Source organism: Quercus lobata, chromosome 2 (assembly GCF_001633185.2).
Source record: "Quercus lobata isolate SW786 chromosome 2, ValleyOak3.0 Primary Assembly, whole genome shotgun sequence".
NCBI lineage: Eukaryota > Viridiplantae > Streptophyta > Magnoliopsida > Fagales > Fagaceae > Quercus > Quercus lobata.
In genome coordinates, this window is record NC_044905.1 from 94,293,439 (window position 1) to 94,313,479 (window position 20,041).

The 20,041-nt window shown below is 36.7% G+C and overlaps 1 protein-coding gene across 1 annotated transcript; it reads left to right on the forward strand.

Moving 5' to 3' along the window:
* Nucleotides 1-554: 554 nt before the first annotated feature.
* Nucleotides 555-6,287, forward strand: LOC115973875. Its single transcript, XM_031094113.1, has 2 exons — nt 555-665; nt 4,359-6,287. Exon 2 carries the CDS (start codon nt 4,389-4,391, stop codon nt 6,285-6,287), a length of 1,899 nt encoding a protein of 632 aa, XP_030949973.1. The 5' UTR covers nt 555-665; nt 4,359-4,388.
* The last annotated feature ends 13,754 nt before the right edge of the window (nt 6,288-20,041 follow it).

The following is a 20,041-nucleotide window of genomic DNA, read 5'->3' on the forward strand; positions in this document are numbered from 1 at the left end:
TGTGATGAGGCTAGTAGTAATTAGTATATATAAAGATTGAGATTCCCACACGTATACTATTGAATATTTTTGGAATGTTTTTACTTTTTCCACAAAAAGTGTGCGGGGAAGATGTCGGTAGGGCAAAGCAAAAAAGAAAAGAAAAACAACTATAATAATATTAATATTAAGAATTGTTGTACACAATATGTAAGCAAAACATTTTTTTTTTTTTTTGATAACGTAAGCAAAACATTATTAGAAGGTAAGAATAATTAGCAGTTCCTCCAATTGAAGACACATGAAAGCATATCCATGCAGGCAAGTAACGGATAAAAAAAAGGTTAACACGTTTATCTCTTAGTACGGCCTATCTGAGTGAAGAAACGTCTTCCAAATCAAGCGAAGGTGTTTAAACCCTGTAGAAGTGCATTACTTTTCCTTTCTTGGTTAAATTCACTCTTCTTTCCCTATGTTTAATTTTATAAGCATTGCAAGTGAAGGAGAAACTTTCAGTTCTTTGCGAACTTCTATTCAAAATCTATGCACTCCTTTATCAAAAGTTCTTATCCATATATATAGTATCTCTTTTTTTTTTTTTCTTTGTAGATCTTCTTGTTGGCTCTTAGCGACCATTAATTCTGTGTAGCTTCCTAGTCGGGGCAGGGACTCAACTATATATTCAGGTTTGCTTACTGATTTTTAACTTAAAATTTTCATCATCATTCTTGTAAACTTATTGTGATGTTTAGGCTTTTTTTTTTTTTTTTTTTAAAAAAACCATCTTAATTTGTTATTTCATATTTGAGATTATGTTTGGAAGCTTTATCATGTTTTGGTGCTCTAGGTAAAGTTTACATTTACACAATGGTCTAAATCTATTAAATAATAACAAGCACTTCAAAGACCATTGCTCATTCAATTTTTATTATCCAGAAGGAAAAAAGGAAAAAGTATAATACCCTTGCACTTTATGATTTTATCCCAGTTTCTGCACGCAGGCCTTGAAATAGACTAATTGTAGGAAGCGATTGAAAAATATGCAAAGCCTAAAATAAAGGCTAAAGTTGGCCTTGCAACGAGATGCGTAATCCAAACTCATTAGATAAGAGAAGTTGAATTAGAGCAAGAATTTTAGTAGCGAGCGTGATTAGTACTAACGGAATGTTACTATTTTGTTAAACTATGATAGGGTGCTCATCAAACTTCAAGGTTCTAACATGTTACTATTTTGTTACCGAATTCTCAAAATTATATTAGTTTCATTTTGATCATAAAGCTATTCTCTCTCTAAATTATGTGATTTTTTTATATATATTAATGTTAAGCTGCGCATATGTCTTTAGTAATCTTAGGTTTTGCAGGTGGTTGTACTTTAATTTCTTATACATTGATTTAGAGGACTTTGAATTAATCCAGACCCTAATTAATTAAGTCTTTATCTTTTAAGATGGATTTAATTGACCTATAGCAACATATAGTACTATACAATCTAACATGAATTTTTTTTTTTAAACCCACTAAGAGATTTAAATAAAATAAAAAACTAAGAGATATTTACATTTATGAGCATAGGTGATAGTTTAAAAATTATTAACAATGAGGTAGTGCCATAAGATCCACATAATTGATCAAATATTATAAAATAAAATATGAATCCATTAGGATTCAGAAATATACAAAAATACACATATTATTTAATTTATACATTTATGAACATATGTGATAGTTTGGTAATATGTGACAAAAGGAAAAATAATAAACAATGAAGTAGTGTTCAAAAAGATGCCCTTAAGTGTTCACATTTATCAAATTAAAAAAAAAAAAAAAAACGATAGGATTGAGGATTCACATTTATGCAAAATTATTCATATATATTATGCAATTAAAACCTTATTATCATTTGTATAAGAGTCTCAAAGACCATTAATTATTCTCAACCAAAAAAAAAAAAAAAAAAGTCTCAAAGGCATTAAATATCAAGCGATTTTAGATATATTATATGTAAGTTTTTAAATTTCAACAACCATATCAGTTTTCAAATATATGACAAAAAAGTAATTAAACTAATTATTTATTATGTTGTTGATGAACTACTAATTGCATTCATTACTATATCGATTTATATTTATTTTTGAATATTATTTTTTCAAACATATTGAAAGTGGGAGAGACTTATTAATCTGTTGTCCTCATTCAAATTATATATATTTTAACAACCTGCTTCCTCTTTTCTGTCTGAGGGGGCAAAAATAACTAAGTTTTATTTATTTATTATTTTTAAAATCCTCCCCTTTTCTTTTTAGTAATGGATGTAATGATTATCGTAGATGATATTGGAAAATATATTTCTAAATTAGTCCTTTATCTTTTAGTCTAAAAGAAGGTCTGTAACTAAATCATTTTCTATATTTTTAGTCTAAAAAATTAAATGATGGTAGCTAGTTCACAATAGATGAATGGAATGCGACATTCATATTAATTGCAATTCTTTATTATGGTCGGTTCATAGGCTGGGGGCAACATATCAATTATATATATTTCAAAAATTCTAAGACCATATAAAATGCTACAATTATCCACATGGCATACTATGAGTAGTGGTTTATATGAAAGTGATATACAGCTAATTACAGTCTGACAAGTAAGTTAGTTGTGATAAAAGTTAAAGTATTTTATAAGTGACATTATGATACTAAAACGATTCATTTTATTTATGAGAGGCATAAAGGACTTCAAATATATTGGATAAATTTTATAAATTATTGTGTTACTATTTTTTTTTTTTTTTTTTGAGAATCACTAATTTCTTTTTAAAATGGTTTAAGTCGAACTATAACAATTACATTTAAGGTGTGTTTGGATACCGCTTATTTTGCTGAAAACTGAAAACTTTTTGCTGAAAACAATAAAAAAAAAATAATTTTTGGGTTACTGTTCACTCTCTAAACACTGTACATTTGCCTTAGAGCATCCACAGCAGTGGAGCTAAAATTTTAACAATTTAGCTCCATCAAAAGTTACTTTATCTATTTTATCTACACACATACTACAGCAGTAGATCTATTTTAACTTTCAACATAATAAAATAATATAAACATCACAATATAATAATATATCTGCTATAATAAAATAATACTTAAAAAAAAAAAAAACACCATAAACCATTCGCACAATCCACAACCCCTGCCAACGAAAAACAACCACCCCAACCGCACAACCGCCCAACAACTAGCAAGCCATGAACAACCACCCACAACCACCGCCAAAACACCACCACACAAATCACCATTTCTGTTCAAAGGTGCAGGAATTATAGAACCCATAGGCATTAAACAATAAAAATAAAATAAAATAAAATAAAAAAGAAGAAGAAGAAGAAGAAGAAGAAGCGGCTACTGTATCTTCAGCACCGGAGAGAGTGGTGACCTCACGTTTCCTCTTCCACGCTCTGCATCTTCCATTGCGATTTCGTTTCTGCTTTGAGATCTTAAATCTCAAAGAAGAACCAAACCAAAATCAAATCAAAACCTTTCTGATCTGTTCTGAATTTTCATTCACTAAGAGTTAATCTCTCAAGATGGGTATTGTGTTTACGAAAATGTTCTCTACTCTCTTTGGAAACCGAGAAGCTCGGATCCTCGTTCTCGGCCTCGACAATGCCAGAAAGACAACCATCCTCTGTGAGTTTATCTCCTTTCACGCTTACCCATTTCTTGTTTTTCAATTTTGAGTAATGGGTCTTTGTCCAATTTCGATAATTCGATGGTTTTTGCATTTGGGTTTTGTGCAGATCAGCTTCAGATGGGAGAGGTTGGGTCGGCGGCGTGGAGGACTGGGCGAGACGGATTCAAGGGATGAGAGAGGAGCTTTGGTCTGAGAGAGCAGAGAGGGAAGTAACGTGAGAGAGAGAGAGATGAGCTGTAAACGGAAAGAGAAAAAAATGAAATATTATTTTAATGAGAAGTGTAATAAAATATTATTATTTTTTTTAGCTTCTTGCTACAGTACACATCTATTTATAAATGTGTACTGTAGCAAGAAGCTAAAATTTTTTACTTATACCTCCACTGCTGTGGTGTTGTTTTTTGTATTTTGGTGGAGCTAAAATAGCTATATAGCTATTTAGCTCCACTGCTGTGAGTGCTCTTAGTGGTTCATATCTCATGAACAGTACAAAAAGCGCCAGTCAAAAAAAAAAAAAAAAAAAAAAAAAGAAAACGCAAACGCAGCCATGAAACACATATTTATTGTCGCTTAAGTTTATAAGCTTTTTAAATTTATAATAATTTTATAATTTTCCTACACGTATATAGGTTTCGTAGATGTACTTCGCCAATACTTTTTAAGTAATTAAAGCTTTCTTCATCTTCTTGCAGCATTTCTACTATTTGTCAAAAGGAGAGATCATGGTGAGCGTAGGTTACTTTAAGGAATTATGGGTGGACTGGAACATCGAAGTGCTAGTACTAGTAAGCTTTGTCTTGCAAATCATCCTCACCATCTTTGGTAGCCGCAGAAGATACATTCCTGGCATTGGTATAAGATTTGCAGTATGGTCAGCTTACTTGCTGTCCAATTATGTTGCAAAGATTGCTATAGGCAAGCTCACTGACATAGATACCAAGCAATTTGATCTGAGTGAACAGAAACTGAAAGGGTTGTTGGCACCACTGATCTTTGTGCAAATTGGAAGCCCGGATACCATAACTGCCCTCTCAATCGAAGACAATCGTCTGGGATTGAGGCAATTTCTTGGCCTACTCATCCAAGTAGGTGTGGTAATTTTGATCATTGTTCGGTTTTGGAATAAGCACTCTTCTTTCTCATTTCTTTTCTTGCTAATGTTTTTGGCCGGTATAAGTAAGTATGGAGAGACAGTATGGGCTCTGAGTACAGCACTCACAGGTGAATCTGGCATAAGTATTTCAGAATTTGATCAAGAAGAAAATGTTCCTACTTTATTACGACAATTACCAGAAAGCATTCCTGGTGTGGAATTGATCTTAAAGGCATATTATCGGTTTAGCTGTTTGAAGCCTCATCTTGAGAATTGGCTCTACAAGCCCTTATATGAGTCTCTTCCATGGATGTCGATTGATGGATATTCAGCTGAGGATGTCTTTAGAATTACAGATTCTGAACTTGGCTTCATGTATGATGTGCTCTATACGAAGGCACCTATTATATATACATGGCAAGGTTGTATTCTCCGTATCATTAGTTTCTTGAGTTTAGTTTCTACATTATGTGGATTAGCAATCTTATCTAGCCATGCCTCTGCTAAAGTTAAACTTCAATATCTTGTATTCACCTATGTGTTGCTGATTGGAGGAGTTGTTCTTGAGCTTTATCAGATCATACTACTACCTTTCACAGAGTGGGCAATACTCAAAATGATGAGGTACCATAACATGCCAGCGGTGATGCAATGCTTGCGAGTACTTGGCCCAAAGTCAAGTGAGTGGAAAAGATGGTCCAATTTGTTGGGACAATTCAATTTGTTGAGCTTTTGTCTTCATGACAAGCATTTGAAATATAGTAGGATCATCAAGTTTAGTGGCATCGACATGGAGCTAAGAAAGACCAGGAGTAGGACACGTGTGGAATTCCCTAAGAAATTGAAAGAACTTATAGTTCATGAAATGAAAGAGGTAGATAATGCAAGAAATGCAAAGCCTGTCACACAAAGAGGTCATTGGGCACTTGAAAGGCATGGATGCCTCAACGATGAATTCAAATGGAGTGTCAAGAGAGATTTTGATAAGAGCATTACCATATGGCACATTGCAACAGACATTTGTTACCATTCAGATGTTCAATATGGTGTTACAAACTCTCAAATTGAGATGGGTAAATTGTTATCAAACTACATGATGTATGTTCTTGTAATGCGCCCTCACATGTTTTACTCCACCACAGCAAATATCATATTCCAACATACCTACACCGAACTCATGATATTTTTAAGAACTAGACCATCCTTAGTAAAAGGTGAAGGAGAAGCTTGTAGGATTTTCAGGACGGAAGAACTTCCTGAAGAATCAGACTTGGATAAAAGAAAGGAAACCGTGGTCACATCTGATTGGCATGTACTAAAAGATGCACAAAGACTCGCCAGGAGTTTGATGAGCAAGGAGAACAAATGGAACATCATTTGCAGCGTGTGGGTGGAGATGTTGTGCTATGCAGCAAGTAACTGTCCAATGGAGTACCATGCTGAACAACTAAGGCGAGGTGGGGGTTTGATCACTCATGTTTGGCTTCTCCTAGCCCACAAAACAGATAAGTTCTATACCAGTGATTAAAGTATTTTAGCAATCACATTTTGCAAACCAAAAAAAAAATTGAAGCCTTGTAACTCAATTGGCTTCCTTTTGGTGCCAACACCAAACCAATTCAGAAAGGATTATTGCTCATTGATTTTATTTAATTTTATTTCAATTATTATTTTATTTTTAAATTAAATCTAAAATTGATTACATGATTTCTTTCCTTATTTGCGGTAAATCTAGAAGCCCTACTTAAAATTATTGTGATATGTTTAATTTCAAAAGCCATAATTATTTCTTGTGCAATTGGCACCTCTTGATATTTCTAATAGAAATATCTATGATTCAAACCTCTTTACCACCATAAAAAAAATTAAATCAGAATTTGATGAATAATTAGAGCTATTTGCAGTTTTTTTTTTTTTTTTCATAATTTGATAATTAGAATGTGAGAGGGAATATTTGAACCATGAATATCTCCATTAAAAATAGTAGATGGTACCAACTAGTTGAACTATTTGTAAATTGTGATTGTAAAATTATACATTGTTTCTGTTTTTCTTCGCTTGGTAGTATTTTTTTGGCACCTCTTCTAGCTACCATACGATTCTTAAAAGTTAAAACCAAGTTGTGAAAAATAAGAAATCTATGAAGTCGTTGCCAGCTCTGAAAGCAAGGTAGTATGTGAGTATATATGAGATTCTGTTAATGACATCATGTAAACAAGTTAAATAACTAGAGCCTCCAACAGAATTTTTTAATTGTCTTGGGCCTTTTTTTTTTTTTGAGACGAGAATGGTCTTGTGCCCCACTCCAACATGGTTGGCTTTTTTGGTGTGGGAGCGAGAAGTGTTTCAATAACTTATCCAGCAGGCAGCAGCTGTTCAGAATGTAATCATGGAGGCTTTAATAAAAGCTAAAGACCTTGGTTTTAGACAAATTTAGATTCTCAGTGATTGTAAAAGGATTGAACAAAGGTGGCTAGAACAAACTATGATGAGACAAACCTGCACTTTCTAACACAATAGGGTTTAACTTTTCACACCATTTTTGTACCTAAAGCTACCCTGTGTAATGTGTTAGAAGTAGCTTCTCTAGCTGCAAAATTTCCGATCCACTATTGTTGGCTCTCTCCAAATCTTATGTAAATTAACTTGTGTCCTGTATCTTTATGTTTTTTATGGTATCAAAAAAGAAGAAGAAGATCAGTTTATCAGGTTCGGCCTCAAAAGAGTTTTTCCCATTTATTATTTTATCCTTTTTGGATTGTAATTGGCTAATTATCACTTAGACTTAACTCGATCAATTTGTTAAAATTGCTAAAAGCCAATACTAGGACTCTAAATCTTAATTTTCAAATTTAATCGTAACTTTAGTAATTTTCATTAGAATAATACAAATTAATCTTATGACAAATTAGTGTAATTAAAATTCATTGACATAAAACCCATGAGAGCTTCCATAACAAATTACCTTGTGGACAGCCATTTTAGTTGTGAGTGCTTCTGACGAACAAAAGCTAATTACTGAGTGATCAAACATGTTTCTATTTGCCTCAGAATTTATTTATTTTTGGTTTATTTAGTTTATATACTATTTTTTCTTTAAAATGAACTTTTAGTTTTACCCAAGTTATTTTTCAAGCAAAACAAATTACTATGTGATCTATATATAATTTTCAAGAGTGAAGAGACATAGCTATTATTTTGCATTAAACATAGATCTCATGCCATTATGTGATGCTATGGCCATCTTTGACTCCTAGAAACAATGCCAGGAAGGTCCGGTGAAAGAAGAAATTGCAAAATCAAGGGAGGTTTTTCTTACCTCGTTTTATATTCTCAGTGTGCATGAGTGGTAGTGGGTGGAGACTCAATGATCAGCTAATTTCACTTACACCAGTATCCTTACTGAAACTACCAAATAACCGCTTCCACCTCAATAGAAAGGTTCAATTTTTATGAAAGATTCACAAAGTTATCTTAAAACTTATGCTCCTGGCTTAGAAAGCAACTTTAGCAGAGCAGGTAAATAATAGTACAATAAACTATGGGTTATAGAATTTGTGGGTATGTGATCTGACTCAGAAGAAATGAATTCATGTCTAAAAGAAACACATGCACACAAATAAGAAAATTCATGTCTAACTGCATTCGTAGAAAACAAATAGATACACCAAATAAAGTACTTTTACACTCATTTTACCAACCAGCAGCTTATTTTGTTCTATCAGCACATCAGCAACCTCAAAATCAAGCAACAAATATACTAAATGTCTGTTCGGAATCCACTTATTTTGCTGAAATTGAAAACTTTTTGCTAAAAGTACTGTATGAAAGTTCAAAAACGTGTAAAAACACCTTTGAACGTTTAGACCCCCAAATTACAACTTAATCAATTCAAGCAATATGTCAAACAACTAGTGTGCGGAAACTTAACATATGCTATCATACGAAATTGATTAAACACTATCTAAGCCATAACAGATTAAAATCCACAGCAGATAAATAAAAAGGCAAAGATAGAGAGGAAGGAAGATGCAAACACAAAGACAACACGCGATGTGTTATCGAAGAGGAAATCGAAGCCCTCGGCGAAAAACCTCTCCGCCGCCCTCCAAGCGGTAATCAATCCACTAGAAAATATAGTTGGGATACAAGGACAGCAATAGACCCTCCAAGTCTAATCTACCCAGTGCACCTAAGCCCTCCAAGTTTCTTGCTCCAACGAGGTTGCGCCGAACCTTTTTCTTTTCTAGCTTTCCGGATTCCGCTACTAGACCGTAGCATCAACCAATGTAGATTGACTCCTTCCTAACTGCTTCCCAGAAATCCAAACAGCAGTCTCACAATGATGATGATGGTGAGAACCTGGTTTGGTATAATGCCTCTCAAGGATTTAACAATGGAGAGGAAGAGAGTTGAGGAATTTGAAGAGTCTCTAAGGTATAGATTGTGTGTGAATCAATCTAGTTTTTCTTTAGGGTTTCTCTCTCAAAATTCTCTCTGGAAGCTCTCTTTCAATCGTGGGTAATAGGGGTATTTATACTGGAGTGGAGAGGAATGTGAAACGTCAGGTTTTTACAAAACAGGGGTGGCTCGCAGCTTGATCTCGCGGCTTGACCTCGCGGCTTGACTAAGTCGCGAGATCCAGTCGCGAGATAACCGTATGGCCAGTTGTCCTGTTTTGTCCTGTAGTGCTCCAGCTAGCATGACTGTTCATCTTCCAGCATGCTTGGCACGTGTGCAGCTTCTGGCGGCTTGCAGCCACGAGTCCCAGCCGCGACTCTCTGTTTTCTTGCACACTCTTGAGCAAACTTCACTCTATCTCACTCACTACCCTTACATCAAACTCACCTAAATACAGGGTTACTAAATGCTGAATTACAAGCAAATTTGGCACGGAATAAAGCCAATTAGATGGTTGAATAAATTCAACCTTACAATCTCCCCCTTTGGCTATTCCGTGACAAAACCCTAAAATAGACTCTAGACTTAACATGTGAGTTGGGAACAGTTGAACAAAACTCACTCACACCTAACTCTAGAAACTGTGAAGCACTTGAATCATATGAACATAATACTCCTGAAACACAACAATACACCATGATCATTGTAAGCAGAAAATTATATAATGCATATGAAACAGGCAATATGTGATCAAGCAAAGATGGAGTTGTGAAACAAACCATGGCTTGATCAACCAAGTGAACACCACAAGGTAGTGATCACAGTGCTCATTCACACTTGGAATGAACACAAGGACATACAAGTTAACAAGCACAAGGCAAAACACTTGTATGCTCAACACTCAACCAATGCATATCACACAAGGCATATGCATCTAGGAACAATCCTACAAGGGCACAAAAGTGACAGTACATAAACCAAAATGCATACCATTTAGATTAAAGTACTGATTTCAACATAGCATAAAGGCTGCATTAAGCAAGGTACATACCATAAAGCCTACAAACTATGCATAAAACATAAACCCTAAAAGTTTACACAAGCACATGGGTACAAACCACAAACATCCTGAATAACATCATCAAAATATATTAAACTTTAAACCAAGAGTATAAGTTAAGAGTTAGAAACAATACACCAAAACATGGTGTATCAAACCCATAAAACCATTAAATAGTACCCAACAAGCATAAACCTAAAACCATAAGTTTAGAGGATAAGACTAAAAACAAAAGTATGACAAAAGTATGTGTGTATGTGTGTACTCCCCCTATCACTATGCACACTTCCCTTTGAACTTTTCTCCCCCTTACTGAAAGCTCTCCCCCTTTTTGTCACGAATAGCTAAAGGCTCTCGTCCAACTTTCGTTGAATATCATCTAGCTGATTCTCCATAGTCTCGAGACGCATTTGAACATGGTTGTTTGTGGAGTAGAGAAGTGCCACAAGCTCATCAACGCGTTTCTGAATATGCTCAAGTACACTGCCGACTCTATCAGTATGAGGAGCAGTCGGTGCTTGCGGAATATTAGCCGGTGAAGCTTCAGGAACAGCACGTGATGTAGATGTGGTATGTGCAGGTGTCTCTGAGTCAGGGGCAGATGGAGTAACCGGAGAGATGTGAGCACTCCTTGGTGATTTAGAGGAGTGACTTCTGCTAGCTTGAAGAGTGAGCAAGGAAATGGGACGTTGACGAGTCAACATTTTTCCATTTGCAGGAGGAATAATGCCTTCACGAAGAATGAGCTTCATGATGAGACTGCAAAATGGAATAACTCCTCGAGCTGCAGATCGACATGCGGTCTTCCTCAAGATGTAGTAGATGTGAGCACATATGTCAATGGGAGCTCCTGTAATAAGGTCACAAAGAAATAGAGCTCTCCCAAGATTGATGAATGTAGTGTTGGATAATGGGTAGAGATTGATGAACATGATCAACTTCAGTGTGGTCAGCTCGGGTGCAAACTTTGTGGTGCTGATGGAGGTTCCTGCACTGGATACTTCATGATCGTATCCTAGGATTTGTAAAATTTCTCCAACTTCTGGATTTCGTTCATCGTAAGGAGTCATATTCACATTCTGAGGTCTGGTGATACTGAGAAGATCTGCGATGGAGTTTGGGGTAACACAAAACTCTGTTCCTCTCACCCAGAAAATGAGTTCAGGTCCAAGATCAGTTGCATTGGAGAAGCATTCTTTGACCAGCTCATCCATTGGATCATCAAAGTTCCCGAACAAGTTTGCCCAATCTCGATTCTCAAAGATTCGAGGGATGAAAGTGGTCCCTAAGGTATTAAACTCTACTACCCGTTCCACTATAGTGGTCGACTTGTCAAATACGTTTGAGTAGGCGTGTGAGTTAAGAGGAAGTCTGAACCTATCCTCATTGGGGTCTTGAGAAGCCTGAGATGATAGACGAGTCCTTTTGGCAACTGGTGTTGCTGGTTCGTCAGCAACAATGTCTTTACCCCTGGAAGATCGACGAGACATCTACAAGAGAACATGCCCACAGCAAAGAACCAAACAACAATACCACACAAGATAAATGTCAACAAGATTTAGAGAAAACAAAATTTCAATATTTAAACACAAATTGGAGATATTGCAGTCCCAACCAAACTACCAACAATACACAGGAGCACAAAATGATAGGTGCAGCAATATGGTGATAGTGCACAAAGACATAGATGAACAAAACAACTAACACTTGTCACTGAGACAGGTTATCAAGACCATGATATGCAAACAGATACATCATTCGAACATTTAGAGCAGATAACATAAAATACTCCACCAGAGATATAAGCAAGGAAAAATATTTCCACATGAAGAACCCAATAATCCATACTAGAGTACAAGATTGAGATACAAATACCCAAAAAAAAAAATCCAGTAACCAATATCATTATCAGAAACAATGTTTAAGCAAGTGAAATGAGTAAGTCAAATAGACACCAAACCCATTTAACAAAAGATTTTCAGACTCAATAATAGGCAAATATCAGAACAGTGAAAATCACATTTTGACCGTTCAACATGAAAACAGATGAGAACAATATCAACCAAGACCCGCCATACCCATTTCATAAGAGAGAAGTATTTCGTACACAATATCAACCCAAACAGCAGCAAGAATAACCAGGAAAAGAGAAAATGAGATTGAGAAAGCAAAAACCCTTACCTTTTCTTGATGATTTGGATAAGAAATGAAGCACCAATGAGGTTTGAAAATGGAATCACAGAGTGTTTGGAAAGGAGGAAGTTTAGAGAGAAGATGAACAGTTACAAATGTTCGAGGGAAAACTGAAACAAGTTTTAAAACTGCTCATGTTTCTGCCAAACACGCGAATTTCGCGACTGGATTAAGTCGCCACACAGTCGCCAGCTCAAGCCGCCAAAGCACTCAAGAACAAAATTTTGAAAATTTTTCTAAGTGTTTTTCGCGACTGGAAGGTCTACCCGCGAGTAAGTCGCGAGCAGAGCCGCGAAAATCTCTGAGTGAACCTCGCGACTGGACCTTCCACTCGCGAACAAGTCGCCAAAAATGACCAGTGAAGATGCGACTGAGGCTCGCGACTTGACATACCCGCAACTGAGCCGCCAAAACAGGGCAAAACTGAATTTTTGAAATTTTCAGATTTTTCACACAAAATACTTTCCAAAAACACCTAAAACACTCAAAAATCTTTTTGTGCTTGGATTAACAAAGATTGAGCATGTGAAAACACATTTCATCAAGTACAATCACACAAATGAATATGGCATTTATTAAACATAAACTTGTGTGTTGTGTGTGGATATCAACAATGAGATAGTCCTTCGTCTAATGTGAAGCTTCAATGATCAATTCAACCAAGGCATACACAATTAGCACTAGATCATGTGACCCATCTCAATTATAGAAATATGTATATATGACCTCTCACAAAACTTGATAACATGATTTGGAGCTTTACATTTGACTCCACTTTCAATCATAACAATTGATCTTTTTGATCTTTTAAGTCAATCACCTCTCATTGTGAGAGTGATATATGATATTTCACTTTAACGAATAAGCCTTTGGCTTTTTGAATAAACATTCACTTCAATATATGGTCGCTTACCCTTTTTCCTAGTCAAATACTAGAATGTGCGACAGGCTTTTACAGCTCAATATCTCTTTTCATTTGGAGATTTACATTTAGTGAGCTCTTTTTAACAAAACAAAAATAAAGAGTGGGAAGATATATAGACACAAGTCTATGCAAGTCTCAAGATCAACAAAACCATTCACTAATCATTCATGACAAGTTTGAAGATCTATTTACAACAATCACAAAGATTTCAAGATTTTTCCCACAGTGATATAAGTGCATGAAAACAAGCAATGCTCGAAAATGCACAAAGCCATTAGCACAAAGGTACAAGACAAAACAAGTTTTGAGACAAGAACTCAACAAAGTCAATCAAGCTTTTTGATTTTCTAATTTTTATGTGGTTTTTGGATTTTTGACACAATAAACAAAAAGATTGATACGACGAAATTAAATATATTCACAAGTAGACAAGCAAACAATCAAACAGCAAAAATAGCAAGCAAAACAAACAAACATAGTCACAAAGCATAGGAAGTATTAATGCATGGACATGTTGTAATGCTTATGCATGAGTACCCTTATTCACCCTCACGTCACTTGCGTTTGGGGTGATTTCCTTATAGGATTGGGTACGGGAGTTAGGGCTTTCAAACCTTCGTGAGAAGCTTTCCAAGCAGTTGGTGAATGCACCAATCATCTTCATCACGTTCATCATTCCGGGATCACCATTCTGATCTCTAGATTGATCTCCAGCCCAAATTCTTCTATCATTTCTAGGTCCTCCTGACCTTTGAGGAGTTGCACTATTCTTTACTCTCAGCTTTTGGCAATTTGGTCGAGTATGCCCTTGAATTCTGCAATAGTGGCACACATAAGTTCCTCTAGGACCTCTTTGTGGTCGAGGAAGTGACTTGGCACGAGGTTCACCAAATTCTTCTTCTCCTCCACCTTGAGCTTCTCACCAGTAAGGTTAGTTACAACTGGATCTTTAGCCTTTACAAACTTCACTTCTTTATTGACATTTCCAGACGAACTACCTCCTCCGGTATATCCCAATCCGGATTTGTCTGAAAAGCTCTTTTGAGATGAGATAACATCATCTAGCTTCTTGGTGGTGACCCTCTCTACTTTAGCATTTGCTCGCACAACCTCACTCTCAAGAAATCTTACTTTTGTGTAAGCTTCGGACAACTCTCCATTCAGAGTTTCTATCTCACATTTGGCCTCCCTATATCGGATTAGGAGACTTTTGTAGTCCTCCTCAGCCTTCTTCATTTTTCTCACAGCAGCCTTGGCCACCCTTGTGTATTCCCCGGACTTCTCCAAGAGTGAGTTGTAATTTTCCTGAAGATTTGCTGTGCTTCCATCTTCTTCAGCATCCGATTCTTCAACAATTCCTAGTGATTCATTATCACTATGTTCTCCAAGGTCTTGCACAAGCAGATTCAGTTCATCTGACGACTCAACATGAGCAATAGTCATAAAAGCCGAATAGTTCCCCTCTCCATCACAGCTCTCTTCAGATTCTGAGTCAGACGAATCCGAGTCACTCAAGGTCGTGGCATACACTTTACCTTTCGATTTCAAATAATTCGGACATTCCTTCTTGAAGTGTCCATGCCCGTTACATTCGAAACAAGTGACACCTTGTGTAGGTTGGGATTCTTTTCCATCTTTCCTTTTGAATTCCCTTTTCTCCCTTCCAGAACTTTGGAATTTTCTTTTATCATCAAATTTGCCATTATTTTTGAATTTCAAAAACTTTTTGAAATTTTTGACAAGGTATGCAACATCTTTGTCAACCACATCTTCTCCCGATGAGTCTTGATCTTCCACCTTCTCATTAATGGTCTTTAGAGCAAGAGATTTACTCTTCCGTTGATTGGGCAGCGACATCTCATAAGTCTGCAGAGAACCAACCAGCTCCTGCACTTTGATGTCATCGAGGTCCTTGCTCTCTTCAATTGCTGTCACTTTAGCTCGAAAACTTTCCGGCAATGATCGAAGGATCTTCCTTACAATCTTTGAGTCCTCCGTTTTCTCCCCCAAGTTGAACTTGCTGACAACCACTTCATTTAACTTCCCATAGAAAGAGTCAAAAGACTCATCCTCACTCATTTTGAGCTCCTCAAACCGAGTGGTCAGCATTTGTAACTTGGTGTCTTTCACTTTCTTCGTGCCTTCATAGGTAGTTTCCAAAATCTCCCATGCTTCTTTGGCCACGGTAATATGAGAAATCCTGTGAAATTCATCTGGAGACACACCACAGAAGATAGCATTGAGTGCTTTACTGTTAGCATTAGATGCAGCAAGTGCTGCCTTATCCCATGTGGATTTGGCTGCCTTTGGTTTGGTCCAACCAATCTCAACAGCATCCCAAACGGATTCATCAATAGAACACAGAAAAGCTCTCATTCGAACCTTCCAAAAAGCATAATTACTACCATCAAAATATGGAGGTGCATTTAGGGATTGAGACCTATCCATCTCAAAAGGGAGTCAAGGATCACACAATGGTAATGAAACCAATATCAGTGTACCCGCTCTGATACCAATTGAAAGTTCAAAAACGTGTAAAAACACCTTTGAACGTTTAGACCCCCAAATTACAACTTAATCAATTCAAGTAATATGTCAAACAACTAGTGTGCGGAAACTTAACATATGCTATCATACGAAATTGATTAAACACTATCTAAGCCATAACAGATTAAAATCCACAGCAGATAAATAAAAAGGCAAAGATAGAGAGGAAGGAAGATGCAAACACAAAGACAACACGCGATGTGTTATCGAAGAGGAAACCGAAGCCCTCGGCGAAAAACCTCTCCGCCGCCCTCCAAGCAGTAATCAATCCACTAAAAAATATAGTTGAGATACAAGGACAGCAATAGACCCTCCAAACCTAATCTACCCAGTGCACCTAAGCCCTCCAAGCTTCTTGCTCCAACGAGGTTGCGCCGAACCTTTTTCTTTTCTAGCTTTCCGGATTCCGCTACTAGAGCGTAGCATCAACAAATGTAAATTGGCTCCTTCCTAACTGCTTCCCAGAAATCTAAACAGCAGTCTCACAATGATGATGATGGTGAGAACCTGGTTTGGTATAATGCCTCTCAAGGATTTAACAATGGAGAGGAAGAGAGTTGAGGAATTTGAAGAGTCTCTAAGGTATAGATTGTGTGTGAATCAATCTAGTTTTTCTATAGGGTTTCTCTCTCAAAATTCTCTCTGGAAGCTCTCTTTTAATCGTGGGTAATAGGGGTATTTATACTGGAGTGGAGAGGAATGTGAAACGTCAGGTTTTTACAAAACAGGGGTGGCTCGCGGCTTGACCTCGCGGCTTGACTAAGTCGCAGATTCAGTCGCGAGATAACCGTATGGCCAGTTGTCCTGTTTTGTCCTGTAGTGCTCCAGCTAGCATGACTGTTCATCTTCCAGCATGCTTGGCACGTGTGCAGCTTCTGGCGGCTTGCAGTCGCGAGTCACCTGCGAGTCCCAGCCGCGACTCTCTGTTTTCTTGCACACTCTTGAGCAAACTTCACTCTATCTCACTCACTACCCTTACATCAAACCCACCTAAATACAGGGTTACTAAATGCTGAATTACAAGCAAATTTGGCACGGAATAAAGCCAATTAGATGGTTGAATAAATTCAACCTTACACTGTAGATAAAAGTAAAAGTTAATTGAAATAATACAGTAAGACTTATGAATAGTACCAAAAAGTGCAGTGCGACTATGAATAACAACAAAAATAAGCTGAATAATAAAATAAGTTGACAAAATTAATCATCTCAAAACGGATACTGATGAGGCCATAGTATGGCTCCTCCTAATCTTAAACGATAATATACAAGCAATACAAAAGCTCTTAGCATCTTTTGAGCTATACCACAAAGCATCCACAATGAACCATCAATCTCATTTACTTGACAGTAGCACTAAATAGACTAATTGACACATTTTCAATACTAATCTCCTAGTTCAAGGCCATACCAATTTAGTTCCTCTGTTTATCCTCACACTTAGCTTTTAATTCAAATGCAGTTAATGAATATTCCAGATGTGATGAACATCTTGAACCAAAACACATCAAACAACCTAGTATAACAATCAAAATCCCCGAATGTACCATTTGAAAAATCATTAAATATTCAAAACAAAAACTTAAATAAAAAATAACTGATCTTGACAGCATCACCAACCATAGGAATGTGTATTCAGAGTTAACACTACCTCTACCATGTAGCAATTATAGAAACACATTAACAGGAAATTATAGAAACATAGAGCAACCTATCAGTTGAGGAAAAAAACAAAGAACAGTGAGGTAAAAAAAAACAATTATATGGTGAATCAGAATCGGTAAGAAAATACAAAATACCTACCCAAACTTTTCAATAAGCAACACAAATAATGATCAAAACTTGTTTACATGAAGTCAACAAGCTAAATTCCCTATCCTAAGTTATCCCACATCCACATCAAAATATTCATTTACAAGCTCATCCTTTCCTTCTGTGTCCACCAAACTTGGCATGTCAGCTTCAATGTCAGGGAATCCAAGTTGATTCACATCAAAACCAAAATCCAGTATTGAATACGTGAAGTCAAGAGGAATATCTTCGAATGGTGCCATAAGTTCTGCATCATCAAATAACTCATTTTCAGAATAAGCCAGCAATTCCTTCTGTCCATTATCTCTAGTAGATTCATCCTTTACCAAACTACTTGTACTTGGCATAGCAGTAGACTCATCCTTTACATCTGTCTCCACCAAACTAGCAGCTTCCGTGACAGCATAATGAATTTCTTCATCAGCAGAAGCCTCAAATCCTGCAGGAGTAGGACTGTAGGACCCAACACAGTGGAAACAGACTCTGGAAAATTGAGTCTAGCCGAGGCACCATACATCAACCCTAGCAGCTTCATCATAAGCAGAGGCAGCATCATCTGCAGTATCAAAAGTCCCAAGCCAGAGTTTCTTTCCCCTATTTGGTTTGCGAATCTCTGCAACCCATGTACCCCAAGTCCTTTGCCTAAACCCCTCTGTAATTACACTCTGAATTCATTCTCAGGCCCTTCTTTTCCTTTCATACACCCCCTTCTTTGGCCCTATGGAATGTTTACAAGTACATTTCGCAACACTTTTTAAAGAGAGAAACGAAGAGAGAAAGATTGAAAGAGAAAACTTGTACTAACAATCTGAAATTCTTTCATAATTACAGCTGAACTTGATGCTCTGTATTTATAGTACACAATGATCATAACTACTTAATTAATCTTCCACATTATACGGATCTAAACCCATAAATCAAGGGAGTTCTGTTCAGTGGCTCTAACTGAATCTTGCGCCAACCAACTACTCTTTGAACTGAGTAAAACGACCCGTTTCAATAAGCAACACAAATAATGATCAAAACTTGTTTACATGAAGTCAACAAGCTAAATTCCCTATCCTAAGTTATCCCACATCCACATCAAAATATTCATTTACAAGCTCATCCTTCCTTCTGTGTACACCAAACTTGGCATGTCAGCTTCATTGTCAGGGAATCCAAGTTGATTCACATCAAAACCAAAATCCAGTACTGAATACGTGAAGTCAAGAGGAATATCTTCAAATAGTGCCATAAGTTCTGCATCATCTAATAACTCATTTTCAGAATAAGCCAGCAATTCCTTCTGTCCATTATCTCTAGTAGATTCATCCTTTACCAAACTACTTGTACTTGGCATAGCAGTAGACTCATCCTTTACATCTGTCTCCACCAAACTAGCAGCTTCCGTGACAGCATAATGAATTTCTTCATCGGCAGAAGCCTCAAATCCTGCAGGAGTAGGACCCGACACAGTGGAAACAGTCTCTGGAAAATTGAGTCTAGCCGAGGCACCATACATCACCGTAGCGGCTTCATCATAAGCAGAGGCAGCATCATGTGCAGTATCAAAAGTCCCAAGCCAGAGTTTCTTTCCCCTATTTGGTTTGCGAATCTATGCAACCCATGTACCCCAAGTCCTTTGCCTAACCCCTCTGTAATTACACCCTGAATTCATTCTCAGGCCCTTCTTTTCCTTTCATACACCCCCTTCTTTGGCCCTACGGAATGTTTACAAGTACATTTCGCAACACTTTTTAAAGAGAGAAACGAAGAGAGAAAGATTGAAAGAGAAAACTTGTACTAACAATCTGAAATTCTTTCATAATTACAGCTGAACTTGATGCTCTGTATTTATAGTACACAATGATCATAACTACTTAATTAATCTTCCACATTATATGGATCTAAACCCATAAATCAAGGGAGTTCTGTTCAGTGGCTCTAACTGAATCTTGCGCCAACCAACTACTCTTTGAATTGAGTAAAACGACCCGTTTCACTACTAATGCTCCTTTTAATGAAACGATACGTTTAGCGCAATACTAAACACTGTCATTTTGACCCTCAGAAATCTTCAACCTTTGCTTCATCTTCAACCTCTGCCGTGGCCTCTGTACAGGTCTGTCTTCAACATTTGTATCATTTAGTACAAGAGCCAACCACCATGTCAAATAGTTGGACATAGCTCATTGGGTATGAGATCAAATAAGTTGCAACTTTTGTGGTTAGACCCTTGAAGGGACGACCCGGAGGCTAAATAAAATTGTCTTGTTAAGTCATTGAATAGCTGATAAGTGAGTGGAGTCGCACCACAAAAAAAAAAGAAAAAAAAAAGAAAGAAGAAGATAATAGGCTACCA